The sequence below is a fragment of the Paramormyrops kingsleyae genome, chromosome 15, assembly GCF_048594095.1.
Source record: "Paramormyrops kingsleyae isolate MSU_618 chromosome 15, PKINGS_0.4, whole genome shotgun sequence".
Classification (NCBI taxonomy): Eukaryota; Metazoa; Chordata; class Actinopteri; order Osteoglossiformes; family Mormyridae; genus Paramormyrops; species Paramormyrops kingsleyae.
In genome coordinates this window covers 13039646-13058728 of record NC_132811.1, presented here as the reverse complement: position 1 = coordinate 13058728, position 19083 = coordinate 13039646, and the positions used below count along the sequence as shown (strand labels likewise).

At 48.4% G+C, this 19083-nt stretch overlaps 1 protein-coding gene across 1 annotated transcript in view; it reads right to left on the bottom strand.

The window, feature by feature from the left end:
* Window positions 1-19083, bottom strand: part of sspo (SCO-spondin) — a 75625-nt gene that overhangs the window by 36151 nt on the left and 20391 nt on the right. The window contains exons 28-57 of the mRNA XM_072699986.1: window positions 18637-19040; window positions 17820-18056; window positions 17152-17325; window positions 16232-16462; window positions 15993-16115; window positions 15537-15631; window positions 15151-15382; window positions 13869-14021; window positions 13617-13757; window positions 12927-13109; window positions 11516-11666; window positions 10432-10588; window positions 10295-10349; window positions 10091-10210; window positions 9726-9989; window positions 9132-9259; window positions 8879-9020; window positions 7188-7377; window positions 6902-6992; window positions 6761-6785; window positions 6415-6535; window positions 5841-6057; window positions 5174-5315; window positions 4782-4931; window positions 3816-3953; window positions 3587-3715; window positions 3258-3425; window positions 2930-3094; window positions 1722-1913; window positions 1173-1295 (exon numbers count right to left, since the gene is read on the bottom strand). Coding sequence (XP_072556087.1) covers window positions 1173-1295; window positions 1722-1913; window positions 2930-3094; window positions 3258-3425; window positions 3587-3715; window positions 3816-3953; window positions 4782-4931; window positions 5174-5315; window positions 5841-6057; window positions 6415-6535; window positions 6761-6785; window positions 6902-6992; window positions 7188-7377; window positions 8879-9020; window positions 9132-9259; window positions 9726-9989; window positions 10091-10210; window positions 10295-10349; window positions 10432-10588; window positions 11516-11666; window positions 12927-13109; window positions 13617-13757; window positions 13869-14021; window positions 15151-15382; window positions 15537-15631; window positions 15993-16115; window positions 16232-16462; window positions 17152-17325; window positions 17820-18056; window positions 18637-19040 — 4841 coding nt within the window. The remainder of the gene's footprint in view (window positions 1-1172; window positions 1296-1721; window positions 1914-2929; window positions 3095-3257; window positions 3426-3586; window positions 3716-3815; window positions 3954-4781; window positions 4932-5173; window positions 5316-5840; window positions 6058-6414; window positions 6536-6760; window positions 6786-6901; window positions 6993-7187; window positions 7378-8878; window positions 9021-9131; window positions 9260-9725; window positions 9990-10090; window positions 10211-10294; window positions 10350-10431; window positions 10589-11515; window positions 11667-12926; window positions 13110-13616; window positions 13758-13868; window positions 14022-15150; window positions 15383-15536; window positions 15632-15992; window positions 16116-16231; window positions 16463-17151; window positions 17326-17819; window positions 18057-18636; window positions 19041-19083) is intronic.

Sequence of the window (19083 nt, the reverse complement as noted above, 5' to 3'; positions counted from 1 at the left end):
CATCGGAGGGGTTACTCGGGGTCATGCAGTGAGCCCCATAGCAGCCTGGCCACCAGGGGGTGCCCATGCAGACAGGTTTGAAATCACACTGCTTACGACTTATTACAGTGTCAGATAAATCACACTGCTGTCATCTCCCCTGGTAAACAAAGAAAATACCACAGAGTTAACAGAAGGAGATAATTCATCTTCCAGAAGCTCTCGGGGTCATGGGGGATTGTCTGGGACCCATGCCAGGGAGTACAAAGACATGTGGAACATGATGCCAGTCAATCACAGGGCATATAGTCACAATGGGCACTTCAGGGGCACTAATTCACCTAAATGAAGGTCCTTGGACTGCTGGAGGACACAGAGGAATGGATGCAGAGAAATCCCACATAGCGTGGGGAGAACGTACAAGAGGAGCGGAGGCTCTGGCCCACAGGCAGAAATAAATGTCGTGGGGCGTCCACCGAATCCGTTATTTAACGATGGGGCTCAAGCCACCACCTTGGAAGAGAGCTGCATTAGTGTGATCCACAGCGCCACCGCAGCATCAGAGGGTGACAGTGACACACAGCGATGACCCAGAGGCCCCGGGCCGCAGCTATAAAGGTGCATATGCTACCAGTCAAAAGCATTTACACACACTGAGATTTTCTATTTGCATGTTACTCATTTAGCATTTACTAAAAACATACTCAATTTTCTTTGCTAACAAATAAATTTACAGTATGATCACCATTTGAGTACCTTTATTAGCAGGAAAATGTCATATCTTTGATTCATCAAAGTAACCTCCTCTATCAGTTATAACAGCAAAGCAAATTCGAGGCATTTCTACAAGGGACATTAAATACTGCTCTGTTACATGGGATGAAAGCGTTAAGTAGTGCATTTAAAGTTAAAGGACAGCTTAGAATTTGACGATGCCATCAGCACACAATTAGTTAATAGGATGTCAGACACGTACTGTTACTGTACATACTCTGTCTATATTATGAAAGAAAGTTTTATTTTACTTATATTTTCATTTATAGTTGTTCACTCAACTTTTCAATGTTTAGCAAGAATAAAATATCTACAGTTTATGAAATAAATGGAAAAGTGGTAAAAACCTGTGGTGTGTAAAAACCTTTGACTGGTAGTGTAGATAGACTGTGGCTTAGACTCACAGGGACTCGTCTCACCTGGGATGCACTGCGAGGGGCAGTCGCTCGGAGAGGAAAGTTCCAGGCACGTACGCGGACACCCTGTGGCCCTTCCAGCCCGGCAGTCCTCCTCTGTCACCAGCACCATCCCGCTGCTGCAGCCTGGCACCCAAAAGACACATAAAACCTGTGCTAAGCTATGGTTTGCTGTGCTGTGTTAGGGCTCAGAGGAGGCTCTTACACTGTAATGAGCTGTGTTGTGTTAAGGCTCACGGGAGCTGTTATGCAGTGATGTGTTGTGCTGTCCTGAGCTGTGATAAAGCTCTCAACTGTGCTGAGCCATGCTGTGCTGAGCTATGCTAAGCTGTTTTAGAGCTTTCAGGAGCCTACTGTATGTTATCTGACCAGTATTGTGTTAAGGCTTGCAGGAGCTGTAATGCCGTGACGTGCTGAGCTGTGTTGTGTTGCATTAGGGCTCTTGGGAGCTATTTTGCTGCTGTGCTGAGCTGTGCTGTGCTGTGATGTTCTGGGCCATGATTTTCTGTTGTTTCCTGGACCATGGAGCACAGCACCGTGCGCGAACCCGACCTGTCTGCAAGTCCACGTTGGAGCCACAGGGCTGCCCATTGCAGCTGTGCGTCTGCACTGTCAGGCCCTGACAGTCACGGCCGCCGTTCTTAGGGGGTGGGTCAGAACAGCTGCGGTTCCTTGTCCGCAGGCCTCCACCACAGGGGGCATTACACTGTGACCAGCTGCTCCACTCCGCCCACTGACCGTCCACTGGGAGGGGGTGGGGGGAGACAGGGCCAGGGTAGTGTGAGGATTGGGAACATCATTCCTTCCAGACTCACGTCTGCTTTGTTAACTAGAAAACTAACAGTTACGGTAATCCATCCATCCATGACTCGTTATCCGGATCAGGGTCACGGTGATCCTAGAACCCATCCCAACAAGCAGGAGCAATTCTAGGATTTTTTTAAGGTGGTGGCGCATAAAAGGAGCCATAATTCATAGAGAGTGGCCAGCCTTATCAGCAGCCAATGAAATGTTTTGAATTGATGACTGACAGGAGAGAGTGTACTCGGAAGGCCAATCAGCTTTCAGCTGAGGCCAGTGCTGCTGTGGCCCAACCCTCATATATGACCAAGGTAACAGGTTAGGTCAATGTCTTAGAAGGGGACTGAAAACCCCCAGCTTTCCTGCAGTTAGTTCACTGCTTGTGGGAATGACCTGTGCTGCAATACACCGGCAATAACAAAGAGATGTGTAGGGGAATTACAGGAAAGGGAAGACTCTAGGGTAGGGGAGGGCACTGTTATCTGCAAAGGGCCAGTGAGTATCCTGGTTATTGGGATAACCTTTAGCTCAGCTGATCTAACCCAGGTGTGAGAATTCTTCAACCAATCAGTTCTCTCAATTAGGAAGTTACAGCGAAAACACACATATACAACAGCCCTTTCAGCATAAGATTGACCACCCCTGCTCCAATCAGCTTTCAACTGGGGCCAGTGCCTCAGTAGCTCCGCCTCTGAATACTCCTGTGACAGGAAGCACATGGCATAAGGGACAGGGGCACAAATCTCATGCTATGGGCAACACAGGCTCACCAATTCCCACAACTGCATGTATTTAGATAACAATGAAAATTACAAAACCAAAATTAACATAGAAACAACCGAAGTATGAAAGTGAGTTAAGACAGGCACGGCTGACACCTTTTCAAGGCATTTATGCTTGCAAGCTAACCAGAAGGAATTGGGATCACTTCCCTCTGCAGCCGTGCCACATTCACTAACCAGGGCAGGCGCGATTGAAACACGCCCGGCTGTCGAAAACTGCTCCCCCGCACTCCCCGCCGGGCCGGGCCTGACGCAGGATCTCCCGCTGCCGAAAGAGGGACCCCAGGCCACAGGAGGCACTGCACTGGCTCCACTGCGTCCAGGGGGACAGGATGCAGTCCACTGGGGGGGGGGGGAGGTGGCAGACAAGACAGATGTAGGCCATGTCAGTCACAGACTTCATCATCTTCCTCATGGCCACCTGGTCAAAAACAAAGCCATAACCCCCCCCCCCCCACGTGAAACCAGAGGCTTGTTTTGTGAGAAGCGTCCAGACCCGTCATACCACAGCTCCTCTCGTCTGAGCCATCGAGACAGTCCACCCTCAGGTCACACCGCCGGTCCAGGTGAATGCACTCCCCACTGCCGCAGGAGAACTGTTTCGAAGAGCAAGGACTCGGCACTAGGGGGCGCCCTGTTGTCACCACAAGTCCAGGAGTCGGGGATGGACCACCTAGGGCAGGAGCAGAGGGATCCAGCACACGTTTTCAGACTGATGGGCAAAGATCCTAAATCCTGGGTTACACCTGCACGGTTCTTCTTAAATGTGGACCTCCAGCATTCCTCCTTCACTGCTTTCACTTTCCCGTCCACGCCGTCCACAGTAACATTTACCACACTGGTCTTCGTCGGAGCCGTCGGGGCAGTTATCCCGGCCGTCGCAGATGAGCGCGGCGTCCACACAACCGAAAGCACGGCAGGCAAACTGGCCTTCGGTGCACAGGACTCTGGGAAGCCCTTCGTCTGGAGTCACAGTCAAGTCCACGAATCACAGTTAGAGATTAGAGGAAGGAAGCATTAACATTCCAGGGAGAGACAAACAAACGATTAAATGATAATAAACCTGAAGGGGGAGCAGGGGGGCCAGGGGTTCCGGAGGGAGGCGAGAGACTCTCCGCCGGCGGCGGCGTGGAGATACGGCCCAGATCTGGCCCTCCTGTGGGACTGGACCGGTTCCAGACACCTGGCGCTCCCGTAGTACCTGGGAAATTAGGTACAGCACCCCCGTGTTATTCTAACATGTCAGAATCAGAACCAGATAACATAATATAATGATGAGAAACTCAAAATATTATGGGAGTCCATTGTGCCTTAAATTTTTATTATGTTTATTCATTCTGTGCTATTATTACATTTATTTTATATATCCAAGTAATTCAACATTAAGAAAAAGTTTTATGACACTGATGCTATAAAAATTTTATCACGTAATATTCTTGGAAATCTGGGAAGGGAATAAAAAAACTTAAATATGATTTTGCCAAAGATTTAGTGAAGCGCTTTTATATGTGCTGTATTTTCAGAGAAAAGGTGGTTGAAGTAACTGAATCTATATATAGTATACAAACTAAGTGGCCATATTATTAGGTACCCCTGTTTAGTTCCTGGGTGGAGTGTGTTTTGTCAGCGATGTCTTCCTTACAGCATTCGACCCATGACATTCCACACTATATTACATTGATGTTCTTGGGAAAGCATCACCGCACTGAAGATACCAGCGCCATTCCGGTACTTTTGTCAAGATCAGCTTGAAATCTTTGAGTGATCGATTCAACGTGGTTCTAGACATTTCCCTTATGGAGTTTGGCCCCATGACATTTTTTCATCAGCCTTCCTGTTGGCTTTAACCAGTCTCACCTCTCTCACCACTAACAAGGTATGTATTCCCACAGAACTACCACTGACCTAATCTTTTTTATGCATAACACATAATCATCTGTAACCCCCGTGTGGAACATTCTGTCAGGGGGCCTCTATGTTTTCTAGCAACTCCCCTAGCCGGTTTCCACAAGTTTAGGGATCGACTCACCACAGTTGAGTTCGTCTGAACGATCCCGGCAGTCCGGCCGTCCATCACAGAGCGCGGCCAGTGGAACACAGCCTCCGCTGCCACAGGGAAACTCCCCCCCCGTGCACAGCCCCTTTATAACAGCGCCTCCCCCTGGAGTAACCAGCTCAACTGCGGAAATACGGAGTGAGACACAATGATCAGAAGAAAGTCAGATGGTCCAGGAAAATGAAATTCCATGTTCCTGAAGGACGAATTCGCTCATTCTCATTACTTTGATACTTTTAAGTTACTGAGGGTTTAAATACAGAAAATTCCAGAAGCAGTAGACGTACATTCTCATCATACACACATGAAAAAACACAAGATACAAGCTCCTTATTCACTCCCACACGGAGAGTTCAGATACGTACGATCTCTGCAGCCCAGGATCTCGGCCCGCAGGTAGAAGGTGTGGCGGAATTCCACGGGGATGATGCGGAGGTAGCGGGCCTGGATCAGCTGGGTCAGCCAGCGAGTCACCGGCCTCCTGCCCACCATGCGGACCTCGAACACCTGCCGAGGCCCGAGGCACAACCCACACCCGGATGACTGACAGCATCAGAGGCAGGCGCAAGCCCCCTGCTCAGCCAATCAGCTATGACTATGATTATCAGATATGACACTGGTACGGCACACAAATCACACCGCTCTGCTAAAAACATTAAGCTGTACAAACGAAGAAAAAAGAAGAATATACATTAAAATACATTATGGAATACATTTGTCCATACAGGGGCACTGCTAGAGATTGTGGGCCCCCAAAAAAGCGAATCATATATCGCCCGCAACCCAAACTAATCCAATTATGTTCCAAATTATTTAGAGCCCTTGCCACTCAAGGGTCTTTATAATCCTCCAACCTTAGCCCCCTTTACAGCACCCCCGCAGAAAACCTTAATAATAATTTCGATCCATTCACCCTCTTACACAATTGTTCATCCAAGGCAGGGTTACACTATTCCAGAAGCCTATCCCAGGGGGCAGGAGGCACACTGGGTGTGGTGGGCTGGTTTCCAGTAATGGTGCCATGCATGTTACCTTGATTTGAGGGCCCTTCTCTGTGTTTTCCTTGTAGTCGGTGAAGTGGCTGCCATCCAGGCTGAATGCCAGGCGGTATTTGCTGAGGTAGCCCCCCGTCCCGAGCTCGCTGCCCTGCGTCACCACCCCTGACACCCAGGCAGGCTCCAGGAAGTCCACCTGCAGGTATGGCTGGGGGTCGTCTGGTCGGGGGCTCCACCCAGGCTCCATGATGAGACTGCGATGCCATCATATGGAGAGGCAATGAACCAATCCAGACTGCATGTGGCCTGTTCATCAACCAATTGCTGGTTGGTGTATGTGGCTAATCAACCAATCGGTGGTCAAGTGACCAAAATGACATTTAATTTCACATATTTATGTTGGGTATGGGTTTTGGTCACGGACATTACTGCCTAATTTGGTTGAAATGCTGCTGGAGGGTTACCACGCTACAATCCATTGAATGTTTGGATGTAAAGGTTATTTTTTGTTGATTGCTCAGCACTTTGCTCAGCGTCTCGCAGTCCTACACAGTCAAATTTCATAGGTGATTTTTGCCCTCAAACCTGGCAACCATGGGACGGACACTCACACGTTGGGCACGACGTTGAGTCGGCCGGCGTCCGCGGGGTTGTCCTCCCAGTGGGTAGAGGAGGTCAGCTGGCCGTATCTGATGCGGCCATCCTCCATGCCCAGGGGCGAGGAGCACGGCCCTAGGAAAGATGAGCTGTGAAGTGTGTGTACGCCTTGGAACATGATGGCATTCTGCACAGTGCCCCAGGTGACTGAGGATTAAACGTGCAGCACTTGATAAAAAAAAATCCCATAATGCACTACGGAAATCTAAATCACAGACTCTATGGAGAATGCCTGTCATGTAAGACTTCAGTATTAATTAAATTTTGCAACAGGAAGAGGTTTGACTATACTGTAGTTACCTCTGTATGTTGGGCCTTCTATTCCCTGGAGAAAACAGAAAACAAATGAAAATAATGATATATAAATAAATACTATGATGCAAAAAATGGTGTTAACTGTTGTGGAGAATGATCCAGTGTAAGAGTGAGAGAAGCTCTTACGGGTGTCGGCAGAGTGACGGAGGCCATTTGAGGTGTCCTGAGAGAGGAGGGGGTGGATGTGATGTAGGTATCACTTCCATTACTCAGGGGTCTATGAGGGGAGACAAGCAAGCTGTGATCAGCTGATCACATGCTCGGGGGCAGCTGCAGTGGTTCAAGTCGAATTGCACTTCAGCAAACTGCAAAATGCCTTGCTACGTTTTTTTTTAGGATATTATGCAAGAAGGAGGATATTGTTTTCAGTGAAAATGAGGCATGTTTTTTTTGTTTCATTGCAAATGAATACCTCTCCACTCCTGGGCCTGGGGTGGTCATCTTGTCTTGAGGGAAGCATCCCCATTCATCAGCTGCATCCGGACAATCAGGAACTCCGTTGCAGAGTTGAGCCACCCCAACACAAGGTCCTAGTGTCGGGCAAGAGAACTGTCCATCTGGGCAAGGCCGGGGGCTTGGTGATGTCAGAGGGGGCTGGAACTCTGCCGGAGGTTCAGGGTGTTTTAATCCATGATGAGCCATGAGCAGCATTTTCCAGGAGTACAGGAGGCACAGACAATGGTGACATTATTTTAACAGTAAATGTGATCACACATACTAGAACAGGGGCATGCAATTATTTTTCCTGGAGGTCAGTGCCACAAAGCCAAAGTCCACCGGCCCCGATAAAATTTTCCAGGGAGGGGTGACTCAATCATGCAGTCTGGATTAAATTTTTTGGTCCAGATGTGAACCACAGTCTGCCAATTGAGTACCCCTGTACTAGAACATTCCACACCATTTTACACTTTCTTGGAAAAGCATTGCTGTAATGGAGAAACAGGCACCAATCTGAATTGTTTTGCAACGTTCCACCCATTTGCACCATTTCACTAAGATGAAATTTCCTGCAGTACTGTATGGGGATGGAAAATGCATGTCATGGGACTGAAAACCGGGAACTAGACAGGACGTGGATGCAAAGAGAGGCACCAAAACCAGGCGATGTGGCACGCGACCCCACCGTTGTTGACCCGGGTGTAGGTAGTCACTGTTCCCACAGTGGAACTCCCTGACCAGAAAGAAATAAACTAGAAGAGAAGGAGCAGAGATAGCGGCGATAGCAGGGACAGCGGGGAGAGCAAGGATAGGGGGGATAGCAGGGATAGGGGGGATAGCAGGGATAGGGGGGATAGCAGGGATAGGGGGGATAGCAGGGATAGGGGGGATAGCAGGGATAGGGGGGATAGCAAGGATAGTGGGGATAGCAGGGATAGGGGGGATAGCAGGGATAGGGGGGATAGGGGGGATAGCAAGGATAGTGGGGATAGCAGGGATAGGGGGGATAGCAGGGATAGGGGGGATAGCAAGGATAGTGGGGATAGCAAGGATAGTGGGGATAGCAGGGATAGGGGGGATAGGGGGGATAGCGGGGATAGCAGGGATAGCAGGGATAGGGGGGATAGCAGGGATAGCGGGGATAGGGGGGATAGCAGGGATAGCAGGGATAGGGGGGATAGCAGGGATAGCGGGGATAGGGGGGATAGCAGGGATAGCGGGGATAGCAGGGATAGCCAGGATAGCAGGGATAGCAAGAATAGCAGGGATAGGGGGGATAGAGCCTCTGGAGATATCAGAATGGAGCCAGAAACTCAAACACAGAAGGAAAATTCTACCTTGGAAGCAAACATGCACCAGCTATCATTGTGAAACTTAAGAATTTCTGTCTTCCCCTTTCCCCTGTTTAATGTATTATTCTGTATGTATGATGTAGTAATGTATCACTGCACACCCATGGCAAATTCCTTGGGGTGATTCTGTTGCAAAAATAAGCCTAATTGAATTGAATAATTACTAAATAACCCAAGAGTGCAATCTTTAAATCAGTTATCCATCTAGGATGAATTCTGTCTAAGAACTCCTGACATGTGGGGATAGAACCTGATTAATAAGCTGCAACCAAATCCCATGTGATCAGCTGACGCCCGCAAGCGTGTGACAGACCTGTCGCACAGCCCAACAGCTCCACCCTCAGGTATATGCCGTTCTGGAAGTCATGAGGCAGCACACGGACAAACCGGGAGGACACCATTCTGTCTAGCTGCACCCGGGCCTTGCTGCTATCGTCACGGTTACCGAGGAACACCTGGACGAAGCAAGGAGGAGGACGGCATGATGGGAAAGGAAGGCATCTCAGTGACTCACATACTGCATCACACTGGTGTACTTTTGCACTGGGGGGAGGTAGATATGGTACCTTTGCTCGGGCACGGGCATCAGTGATCAGTTCCTGATAGGTGAACCATTGCTGACCATCATTGCTGAACTGCAGGTAGAAGCTCGACACATAGGCATCAAATGCGCCCCCTCCCTGGGTTATAATACCTGAGGGACAGAAAGAAGGAACTCATAGGTCATTCTCCTACACTGATCCCTTCTTTGTTATTGCCATTGTGTTGGAGCACAAGTCAGTTCCACGAACAGTGAACCGAATGCAGGGAAACTGGTGCTGTTCAATCCCCCTCTAAGAAATGCTTGACCTGTTACCAGGAGCAAATACAGAGGCAGGGCAACAGGGGCACTGAAAGCTGATTGGCCCTCAGAGTGTCCCTTCCCCTGTCACTCACCAAATCAAAACATACCATTGGCTAAAGATAATGATGGCAGCTCTATATGAATTATGGCCCATCTAATGCCCCCCGCCTTAAAACACATCGCTGAATTGCCCCTGCCTGTTACATGCCTTTTCCATGTAGAAGGCTGTCAGTTTAATAATACAATGATTGTTAGTTCATGTCTGGGTAATATACTGTATTTGGATTTGTTATCTGCAAATCGCTTGCATCATTACCCGTGATGTTCCGAGGCTTCAGGAGGTCCAGCTGTAGGTACAGAGGCTTCACACCACCGTCCCCACGGTCACTGTAGCCACCCTCAGGGGTCCAGCGGGGCAGCGCACGGTACTTCTCCGGCTCTGGGCTCCAGCCCTGCAGGTCGCTGCGGGGGTTCCGCACATCCAGCCGACCCGCCCAAGGGGGCCAGCTGTCCTGGTGTGAAGACGCACTGAAACTGGAAACCGGGAGATCTTGCACTCCAAGAGGGGCCCAGCATTCCTCTGCACAGAGAAAACAGCAATGTGATGAACATAGCAATATCAACTTCATAATTACATTGTCTGCATAACTGACAATCACACAGAATAATAATTAGACTAACCTCCAGTTGGGAGAGGGTATGTAGGAACCAGAGCTGGAGGGCCCTCTGGTGGCATGGAGGACACAGTGTCGACAGGAAGAGTAACAGTTTTAGGTGGTGAAGTCACTGTGCCATTACTGCCTGAAGGATGGACAGAGGGGGACTTTTTAGACAGAGTGTTCCTACCGTCAGGACAGAAACAAAGGGCCAAAATGGACTCCTTACCAGTCTCCTTACAATAGCAGCATCTCTCCCCATCTCTGGGAATGAGAGTCTGTCCCTGAAAGACGAAGGGAAGATATTTTTTTAAGATTTCCCCAAGCAGCCTGGACAGCTGTAGGGGAGCGCCGGCACCAGCTAACCTGGGGGCAGCCTGCATCGTGTGGGCAGTAGGGGGCGCACTGCACGGTCAGGTTGGGCAGGCATTGACACAGCTGGCACTGTCCCAGCTTCCACTGGTCCTGGACGGCATGGCTGCGGCCCTGGAACTCGCATTCCCTGCAGGGCCCGGTCTGGCAGCTGGATGGAGACATGTGGACTCAGCATCACGGACTGGGGCGTATATGGGGGCGGGGCCATAAGGGTACTGACCCCATCTGAAAGCTGATAGGTCCCCACAGTGCCTTGTCATCCACCAATTCAAAACGTATCATTGAATAATGACAAGGTTGGCTGCTCTATATTAATTACAGTCCCTCTTTTGCCCCTGATCTTAAAAACTCCTAGAATCGCCCCCAATCGCAGGCACAACGCAGGCCTCTCTGACTTAATAATAATTAAGTATTAAATTAGTAATATTTGTTGATGGTGGTACAGTTCAAGGTTCTTTTGAGGTACAGCATGTTGGTGCAGTGATTAGCACTGTTGCCTTACACCTCTGAGACCAGCGTTTGAGTCTCAGCTATGGCTCCATGTGTGTAAAGTTTGCAAGATGTTATTGTGGGGTTATCAAGTTGCCCATAGGTGTGAGTGGTATGTGAGTGTGCCCTGCGATGGGGTGGCACCCCATCCTGGATTGTTCCCTGCCTTTCACCCATAGATTCTGGACACACCACAACCCTGAATAGGACAAGCAGTTACAGAAAATAGAAGGCTGGATTGGAGTTTCTTGACTGGCTACCCATATGTTTAGTAGACAGATAAATGATAGCATTGTCTTCAACACTGAGCATAGTTTAACTGTGATAGTTTGTCATGAGATAAAACAGAACCTAAGAGACGCAATTTTGGTAATAACTCAGTTTGAATAAAATATGCAGGCACAGGATTTTGCATCTGTAGGGGGGTGTACCTGTCAACTGTTAACCTGGAAGCTACTTTGAACCCAAGCATCTGGCACCCTGACCAACAGCCCTTACTCAGCAGTAACTCCTGCTGGACCACAGAGGGGCAGATGGGGAGAGGAGGTGTGGTGGTAGGAGACGAGGCTGGGGGGGCCCTGCTTACCGGCGGGCCTTGCGGTAGATGCCCCGGCAGTGCCGTCCGTTGCCATGCTTGCTGGGGTTATTAGGGCTGCGGAAGGACCACTGCACGCTTTGCACACCACAGGGGCCCAGGCACTCGCCCCACGGCGACCAGGCGGACCACCCACAGTGCACTGGGGGCCACCAAAAACACCATGCTTCGATCTCGTGCCTCGTATAAACACATCACTCAACATGCATGTTGATCATGCTGAACTGAACACTGACACTTTTTGTCTGTATATCAGACAAGTCTGAACACACCTATTGAAAATTCTGAACAAGACAATGACCCGAAGCACACCCTGAGGTTATGTAGTAAGTACGGTGATGCCTGCGGTTCACAAACACAATCCGTTCCAGAAAAGTGGTCGTGAACCAATTTGTGCGTGAACCAAGGCAATGTTTCCCATAAGAAAGCATTGAAATTCGATTAATTCGTTCACAAGCCTACCAAATAATAATTTTTGTTAATTCATTTTCTGGATTCTATAGGAAAACTTTAAAGAAAAACACAATATAGTGTGGCGACGGCCGGACCGAGGCATCGCGGGAGCAGAGAGAGACATGGAGACTTGCTTGCCGGGGAAATCACCCTCTTTCTTAACAGTCCTTAACTGTTGTATTGCTTTTGTTGTTAATGTTAATGTTAATGTTAATGATTGCATTTCTCTATGGTCATGCATGTGTTTGCCTGTGTCTTGTGTGTACCCGGTCTGACCCTTGCGTGTATTTAGCGTGTGTAAATCTTCCACCATGTGTGCATCTTGCAGTTCGGCGTCTGTCAACCTCGTGTTTCCCGTCTGTATATTTGGGTTCGTGTTCATTGTTTGCCTGTTGTGCTCCTTCTATTTACAACTGAATGCGACCCGCCGGTGTTACACTAGTATTTGGTCGCGAACCAAATTGTTCGTAGACCACAGCGTTTGTGAACCGCAGGCACCACTATATTATCTTGTGCACAAGGAAAGAGATGAAGTGCGGTGACAGATGACCAGGCAGCCACAATCCTCTAACCTAAACCCAACACAGCTAGTTTGGGATGAGTTTGATCAAAGAGTAAGAGCAAGGTAGCCAACTAGTGCCCAGAACTTGTGGAAACTCCTTCAGCACTCCTGGAGAAGCATTCCAGGTGGCTACATCTGGAAGCTGGTTGAAAGAATACCAAGAGTCTGCAATGTATTCATCGAAGCAAAAGGGGGCTGTTTTGAAAAATCTAAAACTTGAGAAAATTTTAAGATGCTGAACATTTCTCTTGGTTGTTGCAATATTTGATATGTATCACATTGCCTGGAGGCCTTTTACTACAACGTGAATAACAGCTAAAACAGAGACACGTGCACTAAAGGCAGTGTGTCCATACTTGTGACTGGTACTATGTTGATCCTGCTGACCTGAACACTCTGGGTTAGGCTTGCAGTGTTGGGGTCTTCCTTTGGCACAGGTACAGATGTCACAGCCCACCTTGACCTGCTGCCCAGGCCAGTAGCGCACACCGGACACCTCGCAGATGCACTCCTCTGGCCTTACACACTGCTGCGTGTGGCTCATCACTTGGCCCTCGGGACACCAGCATCCTGGGGGGTCGAGAACGCCGTCACACAGTGGACTGTGCTATAAAGTGATTTTACATATAACAAACCACAATTTAAGTCGCCAGTACCACTAAAGGCAATCATGCCAGCAGATCTGTAATCAGCAAAAGTTAAAACATGAATAAAACATAAAGTCTCCAACTAGCTACAGTTACAGCTAAAAATCTGGGAAGCTACTGAGTCACAGGGAAGGGGGGGGGGGGTCCCCCTTGGGAGATTTGGCCGACAGGGTGTGAAGGTGTCGCAATCAAATACAAATCTCTTAAAGAGTGCTTTATTCGTGTCTGTTAAATTTCATAATCTACTGCATAATCTGCTTATCTATTGATCTACTTCATTATCATCAAAGTACAAAATATTAACCAATGGTAATTAAAACCTTTAAAAAAAACACAGCTAACAAATTTCACACTAGCCAGAGTTATGAATTAAATAGAATTGCCCTCCCTTTTAACTCTTGGCGACGCACACTGGTGCCCCCTATCTCACCTGAAAGGCAGCCAGGAGGCTGACTCTCGCAGGAGCCCTCGTTGCTCAGGTGGGCACAGGTCAGGGGACAGGGGGCACACTTCCATCGGACGAGGCCCTCAGGGCAGGAGACATTGGAGCACTTGTCTTGGGGACAGGGTTCTGTGGGGCGCATGAAGAACCAGGCATGAATTCCAGACATGTTATCACCCACCCCAGTAGCCAATCAGAAGGGCTCACACAATGCAAGTTTAAAAAAAAAAAGTTACGTACTGATCTCCATGGCGATGGTGGGCTGTCCGGGCAGCTCTGTGCAGGCCTTGCCCCCATTCTGAGGTGGGACACACCCCCTATGACGCACTTCGACACCTCCACATCCCTTAGTGCAATTCGACCATGTTACCCATGGCAACCACTCTCCATCAACTGTCAATCGCACAAAGAGAAAATCATTCTGTATAATCCATTCAGACAGCAGAAATACGAACTGTAGCAATGTTGTTCATTCCATGACAGTAAAATCAAGTGAAATCTGTTACATAATGGAAATTTAAGATCCAGTATGACATTTATCAGACACTGGAATATTCTATGCAATACTTGTAGACTACAAATAGTATATACATATCAAAACAAATGCAGAGAACCAGTAAGCATGGCACAATTCAGTGTTAGTTGATTTCTTAAGTCAGTCCTTGGCCATTAAACATCTATCCAGTCAGCCTTGCAAAGATCCCAAGTCTATCCCAGTAAGGCTGGGCTGCCAATTTTCATGCAACACTCATGCTTTCAGACTCTCACACACACGCAAGAAATCTTACAGCAACCCTATAGAATTCCATTATATACCTAAAATTAGCTACATCAAATGCATTGGTGTAGTTTGCAAACTCTACGGACTATTTACAAGGTAATAAAACAGTTACATTCATATAAATGTGTGTGCAGACACAAACTGAAAATCTCACCAGCCACCTGACCAACCTGGCAACCCTGCAGTAAGGCTAGGATGCAATGCAGCTGAATGTTATCTATCTACTTACATACCTGCTGATATAAAGATACGTGGTGTAGTTTTCCTAATATTCTCTGGAGGACTGAACAGCCAGTTGAGTACATATATTCCCATAAGCCTTATTCCCTACTGGGCTGACCTCAGGGTATTTTTGTTCCTATCTTCCACTGTCTTCTGTTTTATTTTCTGCAATATGTAATTCACTTTAGGGCAACTATGCAGCAAATTACTACCAATTCAGAATTAAAAATTGCCAGAGGTTCTCTGCTGCCCACTGCAATGCTTCACACTCTGTTTTGTGTATGACATCATAAAAGTGCAAACGTGGATTCTCATTGGTAAAGGTTCAGCAAAAAGAACGGGGAACTGGAGCTTTTCTGACAGGAAGGTGCAATGTTAAGCAGTGAGGGAAGCTTGCTGCACTACCAAGGTGGACATCTGGAGGTCAGCAAAGGTCATGTAGGTGTACAGTGCTAATAACTGTGATGAAAAACACAGACTACACACACAACCTCTTTTTCCTCTCTCTGTCATCCTTACCTGGACAGGAGACGGAAAAACAACTTTGTTTCTGGGTGTCCTCTCCCCTACAGTGGCGCAGAGGATCCCCCAGGGGGCACTGTCGCTGTCGGATCTGCGACCCAGACCCACAGGAGCGGCTGCAGGGGCTCCAAGGTCCCCAGGGGCCCCAGGTCCGGCAACCCCGTTCATCTGATGGGCCTCCCTCCAATCCGGTTGTGCTTTCAGGGCATTCTGGGATACCGTTGCATACCTGCCGGAATATAAGAATTACACACACAACCCTGCTGCTTCACAACGGTGTTCAGCAACCCCTCAAGAGCTGCCCAGTGGGATAGTTCATACCTCCAGACCACAGCCTCAGGCTAAGCTAATATCTAAGAGTCAAGTGAGGTTAAACTCCTTACCTCTTTGAAGATGATACAGGTGCCATCAAGGCAAGTGTACTCTGGGCATGACTTGCTAGTGTTTCTAGAGACCGGAGGCGAAGTGGTTCTCTGGTCTGGAGAAAGGAGAGAAAAGCAAGCCATGGGTATTACCAAAGAGCATTGAAGAGTTAGCAAAATACCTTGAAGTGCTAGCATAAAGCTTCAAAGTGTTAGCAAAGAGCTCTGAAAGCTTACCAAAGAGCCATTGCGAGTTAGCAATGGGCCACGGACAGTTAGTGGAAGAGTTAGAAATGAGCCTTGAAGAGTTAGCAAATAGCCTTGAAGAATTAGCGTCAAAGCCTCAAAGACAGAGTCCCACAGTGTTGGCAATGTGCCATAGTGCTAGCAAAGATGCTCACAGCGTTAGCAAATACGCTTTAACTTTCAGACTGGGGGTCTGGCCTCAGTGATTTCAGGCTCCATGCAGGAACTCACCGCACATCCATTCATCCTCGCCACGTGGACAGTCGGGCATGCCGTTGCACACATGGGACATATTCACGCATGTGCGGTTATCGCACTGGAAGCTCCCAGGACAGGGTGGGATTTTCAAGGAGCCTGGCGCAGACAGAGAGGTACACGGGAACACGTTTCTTACCACTACTCTATTGACCAATATGTATTTTCATATTAATCTATTTTTCTGAGGGGGTTTGGATCGTGTGCAGACGAACCACAGTTGTCTTCGCTCTCGTCAGAGCCGTCCCGGCAGTGGGGCGAGCCATCACACAGTTGCTGGTGTTCGATGCACTGGCCTCCGGCACGGCAGGGGAACTGGCCGGGGCCACAGGGCCCCTGGCAGGTCTGTTCGTCCTCACCGCCAGGGCAGTCGGTCTCCCCGTCGCAGCGCCAGGCCAACGGCACGCAGTGTCCATCAATGCAGCGAAACTCATGGTGCCCACATCCTGGAGTTTTGGGCCATGACAGAAAGGTTGGGGGGGGGTTAAAACCTCATATGACAAGCAGAGGTGTGCGTCACCTTGAATTGAGATGTCCTTCTAGTGAAGGAGAATATTAAGAAATTGAACTAGTCGAGCAGCGGCGTAAACAGATTCCGATTCACTCTATCTAGCTATAGGAATCTTCCGTCCTCTCAGACCTTGACATGAATCTACAGATGTCAGGTCTATTTATGGACATCCACAGGAGGTCCTCAACAAGACTATGTCTCAAAGTTACTTCCTGACCACAGAACTACAACCTCCACTGATCCCCCCCACCCCCCACCATGTCACTCTAGGGCAGGGGTGCCCAACTCCAGTCCTGGAGAGCCAGAGTCCTGCACGGTTTGAATTCTGAGATTCAGATCAGGCTGTAGGTAATTTTATTTTTTTTGATCTGGTTGGTTTGACTTTTAAGAAATTTGAGTTCTAATGAGTACGAGAACTGAGATACCACTGTAACTGCTTTTGGCAGGTACATTAGGCCTTAGACTCTGCAGAATGTTTGCATGCACATAAAGCTACAAAACACAGTAATGGAAAGAGAAAAACTAGAAGAGTATAATAGGGCCTCTTTAAATTCGTCTGTGGATTGATTCCGGTGTGCTTAATGCCTGAGCAGTCTGTCAGATGTTTCTCATGGTGTCACTAACCAGGGCTGGGCACTGGGGAGGGCGTCACTACCGGCATCGCTGTGGGAGATACGGGCTGACAGACAGTCTGATTCTCATCCTCCCCGCCCTGGCAGTCCATGGACCCATCACACAGCTTCACCTGGGACACGCAGGTACCGTCGGCACAGGGGAACTGACCAGGGGCGCAGGTTACTGGCATACATGGATGGGAACACATACACATGCAAAACTCAGAGAGAGAGGGAGAAAACATTCACAAACACATTGGGTTGTACATGTTTATTGCTTTTGAATTGAGTTGAATTGAATTGAATTGAATTGAATTGAATTGAATTGAATTGAATTGAATTGAAAGGAAATTAATAGAACTGGACTGAAATGAACTGAAATTAATTGAACCGAATTTAACTGAATTGAATTGAATTAAACTGAACTGAAACTACATTTGCCATTTGCACAGCAGTATTTGGACATTTGGATTCAGTCACAGTTTAAAAACAATGACATATAGAATGCAAATCATACAGGTTATTACTGTAAAATTGAATACATTTTAAATAGATAAAAAGACAAACAATGTGCTTGAGGGATGACAAGTTAATTATGGTAAAGTGTTAATGATTGTTTTAAATTAAATATAAATATGTTTCAAAATATCCAAAATTCATCCGTCAATGGGGTCCTACCTCCTGGCGGGCACACAGCCTCGTCTGTGCCAGAGGGGCAGTCCGGCACGCCATCACACACCCTCTCAGTGGGCACACACTGGTCACCTGGGCATTGTAACTCTCCTGCTGCACATACACAGCCACGTTCATCGCTCAGGTCCCCGCAGTCATCATGCCCGTCGCACCGGTGGATGTATGCCAAGCAGCGGCCCCCCACACAGCGAAACTCTCCGGCTCCGCACGTGGCGCCACAGTCTGTAACCACACCCCCAAAGGCATCCGTTACCCTCTATCGCCACCAGCAGGACATGCTGGGTATTACAGCAGGATTAGTTGTACAGCAGTGGCAGAAGGTGGATTGTTAAGCAGGTTCAAAACTGGATTTGTTTGCTGTATAAAGGTTACCTATTAAACATTTTAAATAAAAGTCAGTCAATTAAAGTATTAATTATACCAACCTGGTTGACGCATTTACAGTTAGATACAGAGTAAAATAATAAAGATAAGACACCTACTGTAAATCTAGCTCCTTAAACTTCTATAACAATGAAAACAACAACGAATACACTATATGTTTGTTGTTTATTTGAGAGATGCTTATATTAAAAATACATTTCTGAGAAGCATGGTCAGCCCCTGGAGCACCCGAGGGGTTAAAGACCTTGCACAGGGTCCCAACAGTGAAATCATTCTGCTGGCTTTGGGATTCAAACCAGCGAGCTGTTCCCCATACTGATATTTTTGAAAGGGGAGAGCGATCAAATCAAATGGGAGCCAGAGACCCAGGGACCCGATAGAGGGACAGGTTAACAGCGGCTCGTAAACAGATACCCACCTTGCTCATCAGAGTCATCGGCGAAGCCGCAGTCAGAACGGCCGTCACACAGCTTGCTGGTGGGCAGGCAGAGGCCACTGGAACACTGGAATTCCCCAGGGGGGCACAAGGGCACCGGCCGCACAGGAGCGCAGAACTCCTCATCCGACTGGTCGGCGCAGTCAGGGTGACCATCGCACCACAGGGCTCGGTCGAGGCAGCGGCCACTGCTGCAGTGGAGCTGACCAGGAGCGCAGGTAGAGGGGCAGAGCTCGTCTGAACCATCCCCGCAATCGTCCTCATTGTCACACCTCCACTGAGCTGGAATACAACGTCCCCCCACGCACTGGAACTCGGACTCCAGGCACGGGGATTCTGGGATACAGGAAGACCCCTCACAGTGCCAACTCCCTGCCTGGCATGAGCTGCAAAAAAACATATATTTGATTACATTTACGCCTGAATACA